This window comes from Drosophila ficusphila, unplaced genomic scaffold, assembly GCF_018152265.1.
Source record: "Drosophila ficusphila isolate 14025-0441.05 unplaced genomic scaffold, ASM1815226v1 contig_791, whole genome shotgun sequence".
NCBI lineage: Eukaryota > Metazoa > Arthropoda > Insecta > Diptera > Drosophilidae > Drosophila > Drosophila ficusphila.
The window spans coordinates 14,069,382-14,090,381 of NW_025064737.1; the positions used below are offsets into that span (position 1 = coordinate 14,069,382).

At 48.0% G+C, this 21,000-nt stretch overlaps 8 protein-coding genes across 8 annotated transcripts in view; 2 read left to right on the forward strand and 6 right to left on the reverse strand.

Annotated features, from left to right (window-relative positions):
- Positions 1-169: 169 nt before the first annotated feature.
- LOC108087245 (mitochondrial import inner membrane translocase subunit Tim22) lies at positions 170-1,271 on the reverse strand. The gene is made up of 3 exons (XM_017184542.2): positions 909-1,271; positions 450-643; positions 170-376 (listed from the first exon to the last, which is right to left on the reverse strand). The coding sequence occupies exons 1-3, from the start codon at positions 1,144-1,146 to the stop codon at positions 221-223; spliced, it is 588 nt and encodes a 195-aa protein (XP_017040031.1). The 5' UTR covers positions 1,147-1,271; the 3' UTR covers positions 170-220.
- A 209-nt stretch (positions 1,272-1,480) lies between these two features.
- Positions 1,481-3,734, reverse strand: LOC108087344. The gene is made up of 3 exons (XM_017184684.2): positions 2,294-3,734; positions 2,119-2,215; positions 1,481-1,960 (listed from the first exon to the last, which is right to left on the reverse strand). The coding sequence occupies exons 1-3, from the start codon at positions 3,719-3,721 to the stop codon at positions 1,557-1,559; spliced, it is 1,929 nt and encodes a 642-aa protein (XP_017040173.2). The 5' UTR covers positions 3,722-3,734; the 3' UTR covers positions 1,481-1,556.
- Positions 3,723-3,950, reverse strand: LOC122320778 (neurofilament light polypeptide-like; the record flags this gene model as incomplete). The annotated part of the gene is made up of 1 exon (XM_043209250.1): positions 3,723-3,950. A coding segment is annotated over exon 1 (228 nt), but the record flags the coding sequence as incomplete, so codon positions are not given.
- Positions 3,951-4,085: 135 nt separating this feature from the next.
- Positions 4,086-5,619, reverse strand: LOC108087345 (Golgi SNAP receptor complex member 1). Its single transcript, XM_017184685.1, has 4 exons — positions 5,506-5,619; positions 5,251-5,435; positions 4,395-4,783; positions 4,086-4,324 (listed from the first exon to the last, which is right to left on the reverse strand). The coding sequence occupies exons 1-4, from the start codon at positions 5,525-5,527 to the stop codon at positions 4,222-4,224; spliced, it is 699 nt and encodes a 232-aa protein (XP_017040174.1). The 5' UTR covers positions 5,528-5,619; the 3' UTR covers positions 4,086-4,221.
- Positions 5,620-5,846: 227 nt separating this feature from the next.
- Positions 5,847-8,343, forward strand: LOC108087322 (cleavage and polyadenylation specificity factor 73). The gene is made up of 5 exons (XM_017184652.1): positions 5,847-5,983; positions 6,053-6,214; positions 6,276-7,567; positions 7,625-8,067; positions 8,145-8,343. Exons 1-5 carry the CDS (start codon positions 5,916-5,918, stop codon positions 8,232-8,234), a joined length of 2,055 nt encoding a protein of 684 aa, XP_017040141.1. The 5' UTR covers positions 5,847-5,915; the 3' UTR covers positions 8,235-8,343.
- Positions 8,270-9,817, reverse strand: LOC108087323 (cleavage stimulation factor subunit 2 tau variant). The gene is made up of 2 exons (XM_017184654.2): positions 9,567-9,817; positions 8,270-9,505 (listed from the first exon to the last, which is right to left on the reverse strand). Exons 1-2 carry the CDS (start codon positions 9,701-9,703, stop codon positions 8,371-8,373), a joined length of 1,272 nt encoding a protein of 423 aa, XP_017040143.1. The 5' UTR covers positions 9,704-9,817; the 3' UTR covers positions 8,270-8,370.
- A 674-nt stretch (positions 9,818-10,491) lies between these two features.
- LOC108087164 lies at positions 10,492-19,995 on the forward strand. Its single transcript, XM_017184398.2, is given in 7 exon segments — positions 10,492-11,041; positions 12,509-13,588; positions 14,066-16,834; positions 16,904-16,948; positions 16,950-17,026; positions 17,130-18,115; positions 18,189-19,995. Coding segments are annotated over 6 exon segments (5,538 nt in total). The 5' UTR covers positions 10,492-11,041; positions 12,509-12,706; the 3' UTR covers positions 18,968-19,995.
- Positions 19,996-20,014: 19 nt separating this feature from the next.
- The window catches only part of LOC108087163, a 60,428-nt gene continuing 59,442 nt past the window's right edge, over positions 20,015-21,000 (reverse strand). Inside the window, 1 exon segment of the mRNA XM_017184396.1 lies at positions 20,015-20,956. Coding sequence (XP_017039885.1) covers positions 20,249-20,956 — 708 coding nt within the window. The 3' untranslated portion in view covers positions 20,015-20,248.

Below are 21,000 nucleotides of genomic sequence, written 5' to 3' on the forward strand. Positions count from 1 at the left end.
CGAGACTGTGGCACATTGTTTATGCCACACAGGGCCTTTTTTGATGGGGGCAATATTAATGGCTGGCAGCTGCTGTACTCCTCCAAATATCAACCGGAAATGGGAGCCAAGCGCGCACCAAAAGTCGTGCTGCAGCCGTTTCCTTTGCGGCAATTACAAACGAGCGTCGTTAGTTAGAAACAAACATTTATACGAAACAAGGTAACCGATAAAACTGTGCCTATCTAGAATGCATATAGTAGTCGATGGCCGTTGAGAAGGCGGCGAATCCCAGTCCTCCAATGATCCCCGCTTTAACGCCAGCCCGCAGCCCAATCAGTCCACCGGTGATGCCTCCGGCGTAGGTGCCATTCTTCCAGTCAGTAACTCCGCGATGCTGCAGAGTAAAAAGAGAGGTGTAAACCGTTTAGTTAATCAATTTTCAACAGTTTTTAATCAGGTTAACTCACACTCTCGATTGTGCACTCCACTGCGGAGAATACACAACCGATCAGCGCGAAATTCTTGGCATAGGAGTGGGTGGTCGCACGCATTTCACGGAACACCTCCCTGGCTGTCTGCTTTTTCTCATTCGCAAAGGGGTCGGCCATGCTGGGATTCACTGATGCGCTGAACAAGCCCAAGGCTGCTCCCAAGCCATAGCCTGTAAGGAAACATGGATTGTTTGTTAAATGATTATTATTTTCAAGTTTATTTGTGTATGATATTTTGTTAATTAATATCTTGAATGATGAAGAAATGGGTAAAATTAATAACAATTTTACTTATTAAAAATAGAACCAATTGCTTTAACAGTTCATTAAGACGTAATAGAGTTAATGGTTGGGAAAGACTACTTTTATTCGCCATATACATATGTAGGTTTTATAAATTATGTACAGATTGAATAACAAGAGCTAGAAACTCACCCATCACACAAGCCATGGCGCACTTGAAGCCGCAGCTCTCCACCGCCGACTCGATGTACTTCTCCTCGTTGGTCTTGATCTTCACCGGGCCGTTGCTCTTGGGGATTACGATGTTTTCGCGGTAGTGCTGAAGATTGCCTACAAACTGCATGGCCATCCTGTCCAGATCCGCATCCCCAAACATCCTGGGCGCCGCGGGCGCCGATTCTTGATTTCCGGCGTTAGGAAGCGCGGACATCTCTACCAAGACGATTCCAATACGATTCCAATTCAGAAAATAGGATTTTGTTATGGATCAAACGTGTTAGGAAAAAGAAACCGAAATTATTATCACATCGCCGAACAGCTGTTTGCCAGGGCTGGGCTATCGAGCCGTTGATTTGTTATCGACAATTCGAAAAATACCAAAACAAATATCGATTGTCGAGAAAAAGGTATCAACAAAGGGGAAGTCCCTACAACAACTCAGAAATTCAATGAAGTTTGATTATATTTTGTTCGTATGAGAATGATAATTACACCCAAACATATCGTTATCCTTTTTCTTATAAGGTATTGTAAAATATTTACAATTTGCTTTTTTAGTTACATCATAGCCTTTATTTTTTTCGGTGTTTAGTGAAAATAGAAAATTAGAAATTCAGCGTATCAATCAAAATGGCGCACCGAAATACTGGAAGCGCGGCTCTCGTTTTCCAAATTATAAATGCGTTTACTCAGTTCGAAGCAAGTTTTCTTCATGGCTCTGATATTGTTGCGCCGAGCTTCGATGTCGGCCATGCACTTGTCATAGTCGTACATCAGTCCGACCTTGAAGAGTAGCCCGCCCTTGCTCTCCAGCTTGGCACGTTTGGCCTTCAGCTCGGCGTGCTCCAACTGGAGCCTGGTCAACTCCTTGCGCAGATTGTTCCGCCGAATAAACCGATCCGTGTACTCAGCTTTGGCCTTGGACAGCATATACGCGATCATGTCCCGCTTTTCCCGAATGCAGGTCTCCTCGATCATCGACTTTTTGTAATTCGACTGCATGACCGCCACATCTTTGCACTTTTCTGTGGGAAAAAATTTGTTTAATTAGCTTTACCTACTTATGAATTTGGCAAAATTTGCTTTAAAAGTAAAAATGTGGAAATAATTTGGTTGCCATTGGTAAGCAATATATAAATTAATAACTGTTCAAGTTAAATCTGAATATGAGTAAAGAACGTACCTTCCAATTGTTTTCCCAATTGTATTATAGATTCGTTGGCCCAAAGCATCTGAGATATGGTCAACGTGTCAGTGACTCTTTCAAACTTCATTACTTTCTGTGGAAGATAAATAAATAAAAACATATTCCAGTAATAGGTATACAATTAAATATTACCAATAAGGTAATATCTCACCTCATCTATAAAGGCTAAATTGTGAAGATTGAGATTTAGCTCGTAGCGCTTCTCGCTGACCTGGTTGCGGAGGTCCTGCATCCGCCGGAGATCGTATTCGAGGGCGCGCTTAAGACGATCCATGTCCCGTCGAATGAGAGTCTTGCGCATGAATCCCTCCAGGCGCTGCTCCTCGTTGTAGGACAACACCGTCAGCGAGTTGAGCTCCAGCATGGCCTTTGATGCGCTGTGCCCGTACTTAATCTTGATCATCTTCTGCCGCTCCATCAGGTTGTCGACCACGTTGATGGCGTTCAAAAAGCGGACATACTCTTGCCGGGCATCCTCCGGCGGCAGCACCTGAAAGTTGTTGTTCTTGCGAATGCGCCGAAAGTAGTCACAGACGACATTGTTTAGCTGAGAGTTCATGTAGCGCTCAAGTTGGTATTCGTCCACCAGACGCTGCAGTCCCACCATCATCTTGCGCTTGTCCAGCAACAGCTCCTTGTTCTTGTCGGTGTTCTCTACGTTCGCCACCACGCTGGAGATAAGTTGGTTGAGGAAATCGGCTGTGAGGCGATACCAGAAGGGCTCCTCCACCGGCAACTCCACTTCCGGCGTGGCTTCGACATCCGCTTCGGCGGCCACGGCGAACATGGCCATGGTGTCCATCTCCTCGCCGATAACAACTGTCTTCTCCTGCGCCCCCGGCTCCTCAAGCAGATCCTCCATGATCACCGAATCGCTTTCCTGCTCCTCGCCATCAGCGACTGTTAAAGCGGCCGTGCTAGCATCCCGCTCGGAACTCGACTCGCCTTCGCCGGACCCTTCCGAGCCGCCGCCGCCGCCGCCTTCGACAAAGTGACCGGTGTCCGGGGCGGTCAGCGATGTCTTCTGAGCAACGGCCTCGGTTTCGGGTTCGGGCTCTGGCTCCACGTCCAGGGATATGTCCGCAATGCTGGGCAGACTTTCGAACTCTCGAATAAACTCGCCCTTCACCGACTGGCCCAATCGGGGTAGTGGCGTTTCCCCACTGCTAACCGATTCCGCATACTCCTCATCCTCCTCTGCAGGGCTTTCCGCAAGTGAAGGGAGTTCTACTTTCTGATTAAGAATGGCCTTAATTTCCTCGTCGTCGGACTCTTCGTTTTCGGATGCCAGCGACTGGTAGGATTCGACGGATTCCCGCTGCACATCCTCCTTGGGCTTTTCACCCTCCTTGGGCTTCTCATCCTGCGGCTCCTCATCCTGCGGTTCTAACGGTTCTGCTGGAGGAGCAGCCACCTCCTTTGCGGCCTCAGCTTTATCGGCCTTCTCAGCTTTGTTGGCCTTATCCCTGTCAAGCAATTGCTTGATTTTTAAAAAGCTTTTCGCGCTTTCGATCTTCGGCGGTGACGGGACCCTTGGGTTTTTCCTTTGCAACCTTATCCACCTTTGGTTGATCGCCATCCTCACCCGAAGCCTCCGTTTGGCCTTCCCCTTCGACTGTTTGCTCTGTCTGCTCGCCTTCTGTTTGCTCGCCTTCCGTTTTCTCGCCTTCTGTTTTCTCGCCTTCAATCTGAACGACTTCAGCTGCCTCTTCTCCAGCAACTGCGACTTCCGGAGGAGCTTCTTGTGCAGCTGGAGCCTCCTCAGCCGGAACTGCTGGCGGTGCCTCTTCTGGTGGGTTCTCAGCCATCCCTGAATAATTGGATGCTAATTAGAGTACTCAAAAATATATAAATTTCCTTTGTTGCCTATTGGGTTTGATGTCAGCTATGTTTGACTAAATCTATTGATTACTGCCTGATGTTAATAACAAGGGTTGCTGGAGTCATCTTATATATTAAATTTTATTGCTATCACAAGTTAATCATACATATATACCGTCGTGGGAAAACAAACGAAAAGTTATTTGTAGTGAAGTCGAATGCAAGCTCTATCTTTGGCCAAATCCGGACAGCAAGTCGCTAGTTAAAGGCGTAAAGCAGCAACAGGATTACACAGAACCCGATTACAGCTCCCAGTATCAGTGAATCGCGTCGTTTTTTGATATTTATGCGCTGAATGAGACTATAAAAATACAACAAATATTGATTTTTAAATAAAATAACTATAAAATTTGCGTTTACAATTCTCTCACCTGGAAATCAATGGAAATCGATTGGAGATGTCGTTGAAGCGGGTCTGCAACCGCTTGAAGGCCTGTCGCTGGGCATGGAGATGATCTCGCGTCTCGATGGCGATGTTGATCTGGTCGTTCACCAGGTGACTGGCGCTGCTCAGGTGGCCGCTCTCCTTCAGGTACATCTCCCGGCGACTCAGACCCGAAATGGAGGGACTGCCGGAACTGGTGGCCAATCCAGAGCCACGGAGCAGCTCTTCGCGCTCGATGCGCATCGTGTGATTGGCGCAGATCTTGTTGAACTCCTGTCGATAGCCTTGCAGGATTTCCCGATGCCGCTGTAGCGTGTGCATGGCGGCAGCTCCCGAAGCGGGCAGGTCTGACATGTTTTCGTTTAGCGAGGACAACTGGAAGAAAAAAAAATATATGAAATAATAGAACTTAATTACTTATTCTTCACCTTCATGATATGCTGTTCTGCAAATGATTCATCGTTTACGATAAGGTTTGTTTAACAAAGTTTGCAGTAAATATTGACTTTTTATCAGTGCCGTTATCTTTTAGTTTATGTGATATATAGATGATCCCTATAGACTACATATGAGGCAAGCCACATTAAAGAGGAATACAATGGATATAAAAAGACTTGAGGGTTTGCAAGTTTTATATCGACATGAATAGAAAGTGGAAAGTGGATGGAGAGTTACTATAGCTATAGAATTGGAAATTTCACTCTGTATATAAAACTCTCTCTGGTATTCTTACAATAAATGAATATTTAATATAAGGCTACCACTTCGGCGAACCGAACAAAGGATTTGTTTAGGGTTAAGCCCCTAAGGACCCAATAACTAAGTCCATACATAAATCACACCTTTTCGAGCATCTGTTCAATCTCCTCCGACAGCGAATCAAAGACATGTTCGCCCAAGAGCGGTGATGTGTCTACGCCTCCTAATCCGCCACTTCCGCCTCCTCCGCTGCCCGCACCGATTTTGCTGAATGCCACCAGCTTCAGGTCGATCTCGTTCTCCAGGCTCCTCGCCTGCTTCCGGAGCACTGTTTATGGAATAGGATAGGGATTGAAGATTGATTATCGCTGAGTTGAGCAGGTTTCCTTATATATTACCATCATAGCTGGATCCTCCCATTTGTCCAAAATAAATATGTACGTTTTCTTTATTTGTTCGACTTTCGTGTGGCAATCAGTGCGACCAGATCGCGCGTTTCTGAACTGAACTATGTTGACACGGTATCTTGAACTATATCGCCAGATCTGGCTTTTTTATTTTATTATTCCAAATTTAATCAGATTGATTCGTAATGTGCTTGCGAAATGAAAACATGCTATTATTAGATTATTATGCTTTTATTCTTATTGAAGAAGAAATCGATGTTGCGCGCCATTTCTGCTGATGCGACTACGTGTAAAAAGACCTTTATTGGCTTTCAACTATGGTCACACTGTCACGCACAGCGTTTTGTTGCCGGCAGTTCGTAAAGTTTGTTTAGTTATTTATTGCGCTGTTTTTTAGCATCATGACGCAGGCAACAGGTGATGCACGTGTGCCGGATGAGGAGAGCGATCTGCTGCAGATCAAGCCGCTGTAAGAAACCTCAGAATTATGTTGGATAAGCATAGCAAAACTAATCCGGCAATTGTGCTCTCTTTTCAGTGGTGCTGGGCAGGAAGTGGGACGCTCCTGCATTATGTTGGAGTTCAAGGGCAAGAAGATCATGCTGGACTGCGGAATCCATCCAGGATTGTCTGGCATGGATGCCCTGCCCTATGTGGATCTGATTGAAGCGGATGAAATTGATCTGCTGTTTATTTCACAGTGGGTATTTTGGAAAACCTGTTGATGTATCAATTGTATTGATGTGGCTTCTATTTTGCAGTTTCCACCTGGATCATTGTGGCGCCTTACCTTGGTTCCTGATGAAGACCAGCTTCAAGGGCCGCTGCTTCATGACCCATGCCACCAAAGCCATCTATCGCTGGATGTTGTCGGATTACATCAAGATCAGCAATATATCCACCGAACAAATGCTGTATACTGAAGCCGATCTGGAGGCATCCATGGAGAAGATCGAGACAATCAATTTCCACGAGGAGCGAGACGTGATGGGCGTGCGGTTTTGCGCTTATAATGCTGGACATGTCTTGGGAGCTGCCATGTTCATGATCGAGATTGCTGGCATCAAAATACTTTACACTGGTGATTTTTCGCGTCAAGAGGATCGTCATTTAATGGCAGCAGAGGTACCGCCCATGAAGCCGGATGTCCTAATCACGGAGTCCACCTATGGTACCCACATCCACGAAAAACGCGAGGATCGCGAAAACCGATTCACCTCGCTGGTGCAGAAAATTGTGCAGCAGGGCGGACGTTGCTTAATTCCAGTATTTGCCTTAGGTCGAGCCCAGGAACTATTGCTTATTCTGGATGAATTCTGGTCACAGAACCCGGATCTGCACGAGATACCCATCTACTATGCCTCCTCGTTGGCCAAAAAGTGCATGGCTGTCTATCAAACATACATTAATGCCATGAATGATCGCATTCGACGGCAGATAGCAGTAAACAATCCCTTTGTTTTCCGGCACATTTCCAACCTGAAAGGCATCGATCATTTCGAGGACATTGGACCTTGTGTGATCATGGCCTCGCCTGGTATGATGCAGTCAGGATTATCGCGAGAGCTCTTTGAGAGCTGGTGCACGGATCCCAAGAACGGCGTGATTATTGCCGGTTACTGTGTGGAGGGTACTTTGGCCAAGACCATTCTTTCCGAGCCGGAGGAGATTACCACATTGTCGGGCCAGAAGCTGCCGCTCAACATGTCGGTGGACTACATTTCTTTCTCGGCCCACACGGACTATCAGCAGACCAGCGAATTTATCCGCTTGCTGAAACCCACGCATGTGGTGCTCGTTCATGGGGAGCAGAATGAAATGTCGCGTCTCAAGTTGGCCCTGCAGCGGGAATACGAAGCAGATGCCAGCACAGACATAAAGTTTTACAACCCGCGCAACACACACGCTGTGGATTTGTATTTCCGTGGCGAAAAGACCGCCAAAGTGATGGGAAGCCTTGCTGCAAAGAATTCGGAGGTGGGAAGTAAACTGTCTGGCGTTTTAGTTAAACGTGACTTCAAGTACCACCTGTTAGCTCCCTCTGATTTAGGCAGTAAGTAGATTTTTTTCTATAAAAAGGTTGATCTTTAAATTAACTACTCTTTCATAGAATACACCGACATGAGCATGTCAGTAGTCACCCAGCGGCAGTCGATTCCCTGGGGCAGCTCTTTAAGTACTCTAGAACTCCTGCTGGATCGCATTGGAGCAGGCTGTGTGGAGGTATTGGAAGCGGATAAAAAGCTGCGGGTCTTCGGCTGCATTGAGTTAACTGTGGAGCAGAAAATCATTATCATGGAGTGGCATGCGACTCATGTAAACGATGTCTACGCAGATGCCGTTCTCGCCTGCATCATGCAATCGGAACTGGGAGGAACGAATTTGAAAGGTGCCACGAAGCAGACAAAGTCGGAGGACTCGCGATTCCGGGAGTGCCTCATCGAGACTCTGCAGGACACCTTTGGCGACAGCTGCGTGCCCAAAATGTTTAAAGGTGATCTGCTCCCGGTAATGGTTAGCGGAAAACGAGCGGAGATCAACCTGGAAACACTGGTGAGTGTCAGACAATAGATATTCTTACTGTACCGTATTGTCATCTTAATTATGTAAACATTTGCATTTACTTGTAGGCTGTCAACTGCGCCGAGGACGATGTCCTGCGGCAGATGATCAACACGACGGTACAAAAGCTATACCAGACTCTAGTTTCGGCCCACTGAACACCACTGCCACCAATAATCCAATACCAATAATCTTCTTGAGAGAATGTTCTTTTTATTGATTGATTCAAAAGGAAAATAATATAGTAGACAAAATCGAAATGGCGAATGACCGGTAGTGTAAACATGCATGAGACTAACGCTGAGTGCTCTTGGCGATCTGCTCCTTGAGCATAAGGATGCTGGCCCGTTGCTCGGACGGCAGCTGGGCGATCTGCTCGTCGGAGAGCTGCAGCACCTGCATGATGAGGGCGGCCTTCTCCTGGTCGGAGGCATCCGAGGGCAGGACCCCGTGGGCGCCCAGCCTGCTCTGCAGTTGCTGAGCGGCCGCCTGTTGCTGTTGCGTTGGCGGCGGAGCCTGGGGGAGTCCCTGCTGCGGCGGCTGCTGCTGTGGACCAGGTCCGGCTCTCAATCGAGGATCCATTGGCCGCTGGCGCGGATCGCTGGGATAGGGAGCAGGGGGTGCCTGCGGAACACCCTGTTGCTGCTGGGCGGGCATCTGTGCACGAGTCCTTGGATCCATCAGTGGCGGAGGCACCGGATTGGGCAGTCCGCCCCGCAGATCCTGATCCATGCCACGGGCCATCATTCTGGGATCCATCGGCATAGGTCCACCGGGCACCATGCGCAAGTCGATATCGTTGGAGTGGACATTGGATGGGAAACCAGGTCCAGGAACGGGCATCGGCTGCTGGGGAGCCTGCTGCTGCTGCTGCGGGGGCATCTGCACCTGTTGCTGTTGCGGCATCTGCTGCTGCTGCTGCCCCATCATGCCCATGTTGCCCGGACCCTGATGCGGATTTCCACCCAAAACAGGAGGCATTTGGTTGGCCTTGAAGAGCATGCCCAGCGCCTGCTGCGGATCCACTATCCTCATGACCACCATCGCCTGGAGTAGAGCGTATGCCAGCTGAGGATTCAGCATGAGCATCTGCCGCGCCTCCGAGGGATTGCTGACGATGCAGAGCTTCATCTGCTTCATTAGTTCGTACATTTGCTCGGGCGGGAGCGAAGCCACCGTTTTAGTGATCAACTCGGGTGCATCCTCCGGTTCGCAGGGCTCTCCGTAGGGATTCTCCACTTGTGGTCCTTGCAACAGCTGCTGCATCTCCATGCGAGACTTTTCCGTACAAGCGTTATCCACTCGTAAAGTCCTTCCGCCGATTTCATAGCCATTCAGATTCCGCATAGCACTCAAAGCGGTCTCCTGATCCTTGTATTCGCAGAATCCAAATCCCTTTGGTTTTCCACTTTCCCGGTCAAAGACGAGTCTGCAAAAATGAAAGTTTGTTTATCACCAGTAATTCCTTGTTTTAATCACAAGAAACTCACTTCAGTGACAACACAGGGCCCACCTCGCTGAAAATCTCCTTCAGCTTCTCCTCGGTGGCCTCGTAGGGAATGTTCCCCACGAACACCGACCGCATGGACTTGTCCATGATACTCTGCTCCTGAGCCTTGTCAGCCATATCTGCTATTAACTACTTCTTAATGAACAAAATGTTGAACAAATTAATTTTCTTATTTTTTTGCTGGCTATTTCAACGCCGGTTATCGTTTGTAATTCCAGCAGAAAACAATGTATCGATATGTCAGACAATCGAGAGTACTGCCAGGTTAGCTAGGACTTATGGACATAAAAAACTAGCTATTTATTTGCTAGCTTAGTTTCTTAAAATTTAAGGTGAAATATAGATTCATTTGCTAAGGTAAATGTTTAGAAAAGTGGGTTTTCTGAAAAAATGGTCCAATTATCGGTAAATGTTTTAAAATATGTGTTCATAAATTTACTTCACTCATAAATAGGCCTCATGCTGTTTTTTTAAAAGTTATGTATGCGATATGGGCACTATTTCGAACCTCTTGAATTTAAAATTGTAAAAAAGTGCATGCCTCCTATTTATCAGTAATATAGTTTTAAAAACACTTATTTTAAGACATTTCCCGATAAAATTTTACAATTTTATCAGAAAAGCTGCTGTTCTGCACATTTTCCTTCAGCTAATGTTGAGTATTTCGCATATTAAAATTTAAATTTATATATATGGTGGGTCATAAGAATTGGATTTTGGCGTTGTCATATTAAGATGAAGGGTAGTTAAGCGAATTCAAATTACTGACGACCTACATATTTTACTGAAAATTTAAATTTCCCCTTGATTGAGGCCTACCAAAAAATTTCCCTTACCAGGGCTATCAACCACTCAGTTCTGATATGTTCAGTTTGCTATTGCTGCCACCCCCTCGATAGTGTTGGTCAATTCCGACAGCCCGCATACGTTTTGCAGCACTCCAACGCCTGGTGTTGTAATTTTTCTTGTCGCAAGGTGAAAACGATTTAAACGGTTTTTGGTAGTGAAAAACAAAGTAAAATGCTCCAATTGCGCACCAAAGTGTATATGAACATGGCGTTAACTCGATTTCGTCGCGGCTGTAGTGTAAAAATGGCTCTAAGTGCATGAAAAACGTGCTTGAAAATTTTACTTTGTGTGTAGCCACACGCACTCCAACACACACTCGCACACTCGGTCGCACACACACACGCAGCAGAGGGAGATAAACGCAGCGATGGCCTCGCAGTTGTACTCGCACATATAAAAAAGCTCGCTTGTATATTGGAGAAGGAGCGCACAAAGCAGAAGACGAGAGGAAAGATTTCTGTGTCATTGAACGAGAAAGAAAGAGAGCCAGGAGCCGCAAAGCAAAGGCCAAACTCCTGCTCCTCTTCCAACGGCCGCAGGTGCACACTCTTTCCAAGGATACCCATTCTCTCTCTCGGTTTCGCTCTCTCCCTCGATCGATACTTGGTAATTAGCTGGCGTCCTCTCTTTTGGAAGTGTCATTCCATGGACGAAAATGAAATCGATGGCAATGGCTGGCGAACAAAAGCGGAAATATGTGCATTTTTAAATTGTGTGTCTCAGTAATTATGTGAATAATAAGCAGCAAAAAGAAAATCGTACAATAAGCAAGATCAGCGACATTAACGCACACACACAACCGCACGCAGCCACACTGGAAAAAAGGTTCACAGCCGCTGTTGTTGTTGTTGTGTTTGCTGCAAATCAAATCCAGGTTCAGCTGGAATATTTTATAATGCATTCTCACGCACTTTGTGCTCTTCTTTTTTGGCTGCTGTCTGAGTGTGTGCAAGTGTGGGTGTTGTGTGTGCGTGGTGTGTGTAACCTTTGCAAAGGAAAAATCAATAGCAACAGACGTAGACATTTGTTTGCCGCTGTTTATGTGTTTATGTGCAGCCCTCGCATTGTCCTTCGTCCTTAACAAAGAGCAACCCTTGCAGAGCCCAAGTTCACATGGCTAAATCCCGCAAAAAAAAGAGCCAGCCAATATTGGTCTGCAGACTATAAATAAAAGCAAAAGTTATCGCAAAAGGCAGGGAAAAAACAGAGAAACGGCCAATAACTCGTCAGCGGTCTGGGTCGTTGCCTCTTTTTTCGATTCTTCCTGCGAGCAAAAAAAAAAAAAAATAAAGAAAAAAAGCTGCTCCAGAAGTTGTCTCACTCATCTGCGGCCGGCATTCCAATCCGCCATTTCCACTGCTCCCACCTGGAAATAAATGGGCTATTCTCGCTTCCATAGGTCTTCCAAGCAGGAATTATGTTAAATCCTTAAAATGTATCAGTAATTATGCGTAATGATAGCGATATTGTAATCAATTAAATACGCATACGTAATGGTTTACAATTTTGTCTAATTACATAGACCTTCTTGGTTCTTAACCTTCAAGCCCTTTAAAATCCTTAAAGTGAGTGTTTGTAATTTATCGATCTTTATCTAAGTTTCTAGTTTCGAAAATTTCCCAAGCTTAAAATTTTTTTACATGTTTTTTTTTTACAGATAAAAAGCCTTTATCGACTTATTGGTAGCTAAAACCCTAAATCTTAACAAAGAAACACTTGATTCACTTGCTTAAAAAAATCGCTTTAAAAGCCATAGTGCTTAGTAATGTGCGGTTTCTAAAAGTTTGGTTGTCGATCATCCCCTAATGTAGGAGTTGGGTTTTTTTTCTCTGAAAATTCCCTCATCCCGCATAGTTTGATTTGTTTATAAAAAGAGCCACGTTTCTGAAGATTACGCTGCACGCATTCCGCGGATAAACGATCCGTTGGATCGCCGGACGGCGCATTCTTCGCGTATCGGGTATCGACTTTCCGAAGGCGTCGATATCGGAGCACGGATTGAGCCCAGGGCCTGGCACCGACATTCTTTAGCGGCACCGACATACTGACATTCTTTTCACTTATACATTGCAGCTCGAACGCTTCGAATCAGAGGATTGAGCAAGATGGACGCCACGCCAAGAGGACACGTAGTTTTATGACTCTGAGGGGCAGCCAAGCCAGCCTTTCGTCGCACTAGAAAGCCAGTAGCCAGGCTCCCACAGAGCAGGAGCGCAGCCAGTGAGCAGGAGCAGTCAGGAGCCACAGATAGAACAATCTTTAGCCGTCATCATGGTCGACAATAGCGTTCAGTGCCCCGTGTGCACTTTGTACCTGCACGCGGGCATGAATCTCTCCGATCACCTGGAGACCCATCCCAAGGAGCAGGTGATCCGGGCGCTGGTGCAGATGACGATCGTCGGAAGCGGTGGCAACAGCATGGGCAGTGCTCTGGCTGCCGCCATGATGACAGGAGGAAGTGCCAGTGAATCAACGGCAGTTGATGAGAAACCAGCCGTCTTATCACCGCCTTCTGGTGGCGATGTCAAACCAGTTGTGGGCCAAACCATATCAGCGGCAACAGCAGCAGCGCCGCCACCGCTATCCTCCTCTCTCGTGGCAGCCTGCTCCAATGGAGCCACCACCTCCACCGCCGCCGCCGCAAGCAGCTCCACACCCACCTCCCCCTCAGCAAACCACAACAACAACAATAACAACAACAGCAGCAGCAGCAGCAACAGCAACAGCAACAACAGCAAACCGAGCAATCCACCGATGAAAGCACTAAAATGCGTACCGCCCACGACTGAGGCGCGAGCCAACAACACATCCGCACATCCCACCACGAGCAGCGTGTCCACATTGTACCAGCCAGCGCAGGTCACTCCGGATTATCGCTTCAACCAGCAGCAGCAGCAGCAGCAACCGCCGCAGCCACAGACGACGGGCTTTGGGCGAGGAGTTACCGCGTCAGCAGCCACGCTGGTGATACCGCAGGTGCCACAGCAGCACTTCCTCGCCAGCCACCAGCAGCAGGCTCACTTTGCCCATCAGCAACAACAGCAGCAGCAGCAACAACAGCAGCAGCCCCCGCAGCAACAGCAACAACAACAGCATCAGCAGCCTGCACTAAAGTTCAGCTACGCCACAGCTTTGCCCCCACCTCCGCTGCAGGTGAGTTTAAGATCACGAGAACTTAATCATGTAGACTCAGGTGGACTCTTCTTTGACACCATCTAAATAAGTTAAAGGTTGCCAATACTATAGAAATATATACATATATGTATATAAATATATGTATACATATATTTATGGCTCCTAATCTAAAAAATTCACATTGCATCATATAATAGCAAGATTCAAAGGAAATACTTTGTTTTCCATATAATTAAAGTTTAAAATTTATTAGCCTCTTTAAAAAGAAGAGCGGAATAAGTTTTTTCTTGTTTGTGAATTTCATGTTTATTATTAGTCACGGAAAAAAACGTATTGCTTATCGCTATTAAATGTTGGGCGTAGCATGCATTTTTTGATGTTTTTGGAATTCTTTGAAGTTAAAGATAGATTTTATTAAAAATGTTGTATTTTAATCAGGAACTTTTTACTTTGTATGTTCACATGTCATATTTAAAAACTCCAATTTCATTGCAGCTATTTACACAGCAACAGCAGCAGCAACCGCCGACGACAGCTGCACCGCAGTCGCAGCAGCAGCAGCAGCAATCGCACCAGAAACCACCTCCCGCCTATGGAGCCGCCATCAGTCAAATACGATCTCAGCACAACCAAAACAAGCAGCAGCCACAGCCTCAAATCGTGGCGGTGCACCACAACCTAACCCTAGCACCACCGACGTCGGCAGCGGCTGCAACTGCATCGCTCGCAACTGTGGTTGGCAAGCAGCCCAGTAAGCCGCATTCGGAGGTATTCCTGAATCCCCCACCACCGCCGCCGGCCCAGCAGCAGCAGCAGCAGCACGCGCCGATCCACAATCTGGGGCAGCATCAGGCGAATCATCAGGCGAGCAACCAGCACCATCAGCATCCCCACCACCAGCCGCCGCAGCAGCCACAGCAGCTGGCCACATCGTCCTCGGGCAGATTGCAGCAGCACCACCAGCAGTCGTCGAGCTTGCAGGCCTACGGATCGGGTGTCAGCAGTGGCTGCAGTTCCGCCAACAACCCCTCGACCTCCACATCCGGTCTGCGGGTCAATCGACAGACGAACTCGCCGTTCGGTGCACTGCTCAATGCTGCGGCGGCTGTGGCCTGCGCCTCGCCAGCTTCGTCCACCGCCTCCTCCTCGGTGCTCCGCTATGCGGAGTCACCGGTGGCTCACTACTTGGAGCGCGAAAACGGTGACTTCATTGTCCAGGAAACGCCAAAGCATATTGTCGAGTGTGTGGAGAAGGAGGACGGCGAGTTCTCCGTGATCGAGCGCATTTACCAATCCCCGCCGAGTGTCCTGCACATACATGACGACGATGAGGACGAGGAGGATGAGGAGGAGGAGGTCGACCACGAAGCTCCGCCGGAGGAGGAGGACGGTGACGATGAGCGCGAGGAGAACAGCCACAGCCGTAACATGAGCAAGACAACGAAAAAAGCCCGCAAGACGAAGCCAAAGCGAAGCTCCAAGCGCGTCTCCGAGGAGGAGGAGTTCATGAGCTTGAGCAGTGGATGCGAGAGTGAGCTGGATGGAGAGCGCAAGCCGGAGCAGCCGAGCACGTCCACCGCTCTACCGCCTCCTCTTTCCACAGCTCCTTCGACGAGCACCGCTGCTGGCGCCTTCGCTAGCTCCTCCAATCTGGCGGACAATCATTCCAATTCCGCCTCGAACTCCGCCTCCAATTCCAACTCTACGACCACCACAAAGTCCAAGAAGAATCGAATCACAGTGCTCAGCGATGTGCCGCTCAATATGAACGAGTATCTCGATCTGATGGGCAACATCGTGGCCTCCAGTCGCATCGGCACCAGTCGTCCCTTTGCCGCCGTGGCTCCCATACCGCTCGTGAAGGTGGAGAAGGAGGAGCCCTTGGATGACTACGACAACATGCCAATGCCACTGCAGCAGCTGGAGCAGAAGCCCAGCGTGGAGCACGGCACCACCAGTGTGATTCGCATGGCCAGCACGGCTACTGCGTCGTCGACTGGAGCGTCGCCGGATGCTGAAGCGTCTCCCGAGGATCTCACCCAGCCGCCGCAGTTGAAGGTCGAGGTGGAGCCCACCAGATTGATACCGCAGCGCTTCTCCACACCCGCACAGCATCGCGGTCCCAAGAAATTAGTCATCAAACCAAAAGCGACAGCAGCAGCGACAGCGACGACAACGAAAAAGACTGACACCCCAACTTCCGCCAGCAGCAGCAGCAGCAACCCATCCATATCAAGAGATCTGGTGCAGGTGAAGAGCGAGACCGTGGAGACCCCAGCGCCGAGCAGCAGCAGTAGCAGCAGCATTCTGGAGAAGCACCTGACCACCAGCCGCAAACTGATCCAGCACCACTCGGCGGTGAACGATGACGATGCCCGGGTTCTGTTGGAGTTCGCCAACTCCAAGCAGCCGCCGCCGCTGGCCGCTTCTAGCACCACGTTCGTGGTGAACGCCAGCGCTGGATTTCCTTCGGCGGGATCGGTGTTCGCCAGCAGCAGCAGCAGCAGCTGCTCCAAGGCGGCAACGGTGGCCAAGCCGGGCGAGGAGTACATCCTGCCGGACAACAACATGGATGTGGATGAGATTGTGATATCCTCGTCGTCTTCCTACAACTCCTCAGCGGCCCAGGGGCAGGCCCAGCTGCAGCCGCCCGACTTTAACTTTCTGTACCACCAGACCACGACCACGGCCACGACGGCCACCTACTTTAATTCCTTCTCGAGGCAGCAGCACCACCAGCAGCCGCACCATCAGCAGCACGGTGTTAGTGATGCCACCAATGCGGCCACTTTGGCCTCGTCGTCGAGCAACTCGTTGGATCACGACTCGATGAATGCCATGTTCCGGGTGACCAAGACGCAGTCGCTGCAGTCATGGTTCCAGCAGGAGCAGGATCACGACCCGCAGAATCCTGGAGGTGTGGGTTCGGGAACAGCCACGCCCTCGAATCAAAGCCAGGATGTTGTCAGTCACCAGCCCACCAATTTCAATGCCGCCCTGGCGGCCGTCGATTGTTGCAGCGTTGCTCTGGACGAGGATGCCAAGTATCTGGACCTGGACACCTGCAAGCGGGAGCAGTTGAGCAGCAGCAGCAACCTGCCCTCCGCATCCGCATCCACCACGTCGTCTTCATTCGCCGGCGCTGGCACGGAGAGCAGTTTGGTGGGCGGCCTGAACATCCGCACCGATGAGAAGATGCCCGCCAAGGGTGAAATCTCTGAGCAGGAGAGCAACTGCGACATCGAGAACTCTTGGAGTGAGTCGGTAAGTTGTGAACTACTTTTCTATATTCTGCATATTGCATATTAAACTGAAACCCTTCTTTGTAAACAGGTTTATGGGGATATTTCGCAGCGGTATTTCAGAAACCAGTTCTCTGGGGGGTTACAACCCCGACTGGAGGCAGGACTACTACCCGGCTCAGGATCTCAGCGCCCAGCAAAGGGAGCAAAAGCGGTAAGCATTTAAAGTAGATAAGAAAAGGGAAACTTATATACAAAAAAGTTTATGATTAAGTTTAAATCTATATAAACCGTTCTAAAATTGTAAACTCTTTCAGTTTCGATTTCAATGCGGTTGATGATGAGGCTTCATCCAGCTCCCGGAAAAGTCAGCTTACAGATGGCCTTCCAATGGCGGCCACCTCCTCCCCCTCCACGTCATCGGCTTTGCTGGCGGGTCCACCAATAGCCTCGACATCTCGGGCTGCCGCAGAGGCAGCAGCGGAGGCGGCTGCTCTCGCCCAGCGAAAACCGCAGCGGCGCAAGGTCTACAAGTGTCCACACTGCGATGCGATTTTCGAAAAGCTCAAAGAGCGCAATGCGCACATGATTGGCGAGCACAACTATGTGCGCCAGAACCGCCGACTCATCTGCACTCAGCCGCAGGTCAGCACATCGATGCTGCCGCCGCAGCAGCAGATGATTATGCAGGCGACCGATGCCTTGCAAGAGGATTCCAAGGACGGCATTATCAAGATAAAGCAGGAGCAGTGCCAGGAGAAGCAGGATGTTGAGCATATGCACGCCCATTCCGACCTGCTGTCGGATGTCAAGGACTCCGAGCTGCTGGGCATCGGTGGTGATGGTGACGCGGATGTGGATGGCGACATTAAACCACCCAGCCAGCTGGACGAGAAGCCTACCCTGCCAACGCTGGCCATGACCACACCGGCCGCCAAATTGGCAGCTTTGTACCGAATGCTTATCGCCTACAACGAGTCCAAGCTCGGTCAGGAACGGAATAACCTCAGCGAACTGGAGCAGAAGGCCATGGAAAAGTCGATATTTCTGTGCTACGTCTGCCGCACCGACTTCCCGTCCGTAAAGCTATACGACGCCCATCTCACCGAGCATCCAGCCGAGTGCTTCACCTGCGGCAAGAAGTTCTATCGCTGGAAAAACTTCTCGCTCCACTTGAAGCGGCACTTGGGCTGGAAGGAGTTCGGATGCTATGTCTGCGACAAGAAGTTCGTGGTGCGCAGCGCCCTCGTCGAGCACATGCGGATGCACACGGGCCAAACGCCGCTTAAGTGCAAGATATGCGGTGAGTAGTACAGTTTCAATCTGTTATTAACATATGTAAAAGAGTAGGCACTAACTCATCCCATTTTAAACAGGTAAAAAATTCAAACGCTACTCGAATCTGACGCAACACCGCAAGCGGCACACCAAGATGATGGTGCGCAAGAAGGAGTACGTGTGCCACTGCGGCGAGGTGCTGCCGTCGAAGGCGCGCTTCCTGTGGCACAAGGAGACGCACGACTTGAAGCCCAAGTGCTGTCCGTACTGCTGCGATCGGTTCGTGCACGCCAACTCGCTGCGTCGCCACATCCGGCTGGCGCATTCCGACAAGTTCGACTACGCCGAACCGATGGAGTGTCCGATGTGCAAGCAGATCTTCGCCAAGACGTCGATCAAGGCGCACATGGCGACGCACTCGACAGAGCCGCAGTACGACTGCGCCATCTGCAGTAAGAGCTTCTCCACCAAATGGAATCTCAAGATCCACTCGTGGGTGCACGCCAACCGAACGGCCAAGCCCTTCAAGTGCGAGTACTGCCCGAAGGCGTTCGTCCGGGAGCTGGACTTCAAGAACCACATCAACGCGCACAAGCAGATCAAGCCGTACACGTGCGAGTACTGCGGCTGCAAGTTCATACGCAAGTACAACTACATGAGGCATCGGCGCGAGCATCACGGTACGAAGAAGTTCACCTGCGACCAGTGCGACAAGTCCTTCCATCGGCACTACTATCTGATCGAGCACCGGCGCATGCACACCGGGGAGCGACCGTTCACTTGCACCATCTGCGGAAAGAGCTCCACCACGAAGACCAATCACAACAAGCATCTGAAAATCCACCACTCGCGCGATCCCTTCACCGTGGAGGCCTAAAGGGTGCTCGGCGTAATATCGGGCTTCGTAATTGAACTAAAGTTTAATATAATCATTACCTAGGTAGTTGTTCATGACTCTTCTCTGTGTGTACTGTGTGTCTGTGGTTAAATCAACAAAACAAAACAAAACAACAAATTAGTATTACTTATCGAACTATATATTTAGTTTACATATGCGATTGCCAACCCTTGTTGAATAAGCAAACAAGAAACAAGAATTATCACAATAATTACATTTTACTAATCATACATTTTGGATGTGGTTAAAGAACGTAGCTAAATGTGAAGTGTTCCCCCATTCTCTTCCTCACGATTCGAATCCGCAGTTCGCGTCAACCGCTTTAATCCCGTTTAGGTTTTAGTTTTAAAAGCTCTTTTAGTGAAATGGCATACCTAGTTCAGTGCAATATACATCGATAAATTACTATATGCCGCGATACTTTTCATTTTTGTAGTTTAGTTCGCATTAAGTTTATTCACTTATCAATTAATGCTTAGGAAGGCATACTAGTTAATTTAAGTTAGCCGCAATTGGTCTAAAAAAAACTTTCGAGTTTTTTTCCAAAACTTGAGCACATTCTAAGCGAAGGACACATACACAGAAAACGAACACCCATCTAACAACTTGTTATATAATTTGTATTTTTCTAATTGAAGAGGAAAATCTCTGCCAGCAATCGAACGTAAGCGAACACAACTGTCATATTGGATAAACAATTTCGATGTACGTAGCATATTTTTGATTTATAGTAGATGCAACTTCTCTAGGCTATTTTAAAGGATTGTTTCAATGGTTTAATACAGCAATTAGTTAAAATTTCTAGCATTAAGTGAACACAACATTAAGTATAAATGAAATTTCACAATACATGCATACATGCATCATAATAACGAAAACAAACAAATGAAACAAAAAAACCATTTTAAAATATTTACAACTTACAATACAAATTTAAATGAGAACTAATGGAAAGAATCCCATTCTATGGAGGAAATAAATTCAATTTATTGATAATTACAAAACAATTATTGCCTTTTTTTTTACTTTTATTGGGAGGAAACACAAAGTTATAATGAATGGAGTATAAAGAAACACACACGGTTTATTTCATTTTTAGTCAAAGTAATTTTTAAAAATATATTTAATTTTTTCCAGTTTAAATTAAAAGTGGTAATACTGAAATACATATCCATTTATGTAAAGTTATAAAAAGAAGTCGTACGAGTGCGCATATTCAAAGCGCTTTAAAATATTAAGAAATAATCATTTTTTTGAACCTTAGTTTTTGGTTTTTTTAAGGAACATCCAATTTTCAAAAAGGGGTTGGTAGACAGGCTTCTTCTTCTGCCTGTTCTCGAACAGCTCCACTTCGATAAGATCCGATCCGCCATCGGAGCCTTCGCTATTCTTGGAATGGTAATTAAGGGGATAGTGAACCCTGGCGAAGACGAGCGCAAATTTGCAAAGGCTTGCCTGCAATGCCTGGCGCACTGACTTGTCTGTAAAGTTTTTGTTCTTCTTCACGCCGTGCAATTTAACGCGGAACGAGCGCAGTGGAAACATGAACAACTGATTGGGCATCACTTTCAGGTGGTTGAAGAACACCCTCTCGGTGTCATGGAAATCGATGTAGAATACGGTTGCCTGAGGAGTGGCCGGTGGAATCTCTTTAATGATGGCCCGGTACCACTGTTTGTCCTTCGAATAGCGAGCCAGACACAAGTCGCCCAATTTGGGATTCTTCAGTAGTTCCGCATCCTTGATCAAGACACGCGTCTCTTGGACCAGGTTTATGTCGTGTTTCGTGAACTCCGAGAGACATGGCGAGATCTGCAGCTCCGTGGCCGATAGCACACTCTCCACGGTGCACTGGAACTCCTTGACTCCATTGGGAAGACTGAGGGTCTTGAAGCTGCTACTGGCATTGTAATACGATCTCACAGTGGAGGTTTCCAAAGGCGAAAAACTGACGTTGGCTTTCATTTCCTGTAAAAAAAGATTGCACATTAATCATTACGCATATTTTGAAA

Coding starts and splice junctions, on each gene's coding strand:
- LOC108087344 (XM_017184684.2), bottom strand. CDS start 3,721: ATGGCGATCAACCAAAGGTGGATAAGGTTGCAAAGGAAAAACCCAAGG. Junction 2,216..2,293: donor ATTTAGCCTTTATAGATGAG/GTGAGATATTAC, acceptor TATCTTCCACAG/AAAGTAATGAAGTTTGAAAG. Junction 1,961..2,118: donor ATTGGGAAAACAATTGGAAG/GTACGTTCTTTA, acceptor TTTTTCCCACAG/AAAAGTGCAAAGATGTGGCG.
- LOC108087322 (XM_017184652.1), top strand. CDS start 5,916: ATGACGCAGGCAACAGGTGATGCACGTGTGCCGGATGAGGAGAGCGAT. Junction 5,984..6,052: donor CTGCTGCAGATCAAGCCGCT/GTAAGAAACCTC, acceptor CTCTCTTTTCAG/TGGTGCTGGGCAGGAAGTGG. Junction 6,215..6,275: donor GATCTGCTGTTTATTTCACA/GTGGGTATTTTG, acceptor TCTATTTTGCAG/TTTCCACCTGGATCATTGTG.
- LOC108087323 (XM_017184654.2), bottom strand. CDS start 9,703: ATGGCTGACAAGGCTCAGGAGCAGAGTATCATGGACAAGTCCATGCGG. Junction 9,506..9,566: donor GGCCCTGTGTTGTCACTGAA/GTGAGTTTCTTG, acceptor TCATTTTTGCAG/ACTCGTCTTTGACCGGGAAA.
- LOC108087245 (XM_017184542.2), bottom strand. CDS start 1,146: ATGTCCGCGCTTCCTAACGCCGGAAATCAAGAATCGGCGCCCGCGGCG. Junction 644..908: donor CGCCATGGCTTGTGTGATGG/GTGAGTTTCTAG, acceptor GTTTCCTTACAG/GCTATGGCTTGGGAGCAGCC. Junction 377..449: donor TGGAGTGCACAATCGAGAGT/GTGAGTTAACCT, acceptor TTTACTCTGCAG/CATCGCGGAGTTACTGACTG.
- LOC108087345 (XM_017184685.1), bottom strand. CDS start 5,527: ATGGGAGGATCCAGCTATGATG. Junction 4,784..5,250: donor TTGAACAGATGCTCGAAAAG/GTGTGATTTATG, acceptor TTTTTCTTCCAG/TTGTCCTCGCTAAACGAAAA. Junction 4,325..4,394: donor CGATTTCCATTGATTTCCAG/GTGAGAGAATTG, acceptor GTATTTTTATAG/TCTCATTCAGCGCATAAATA.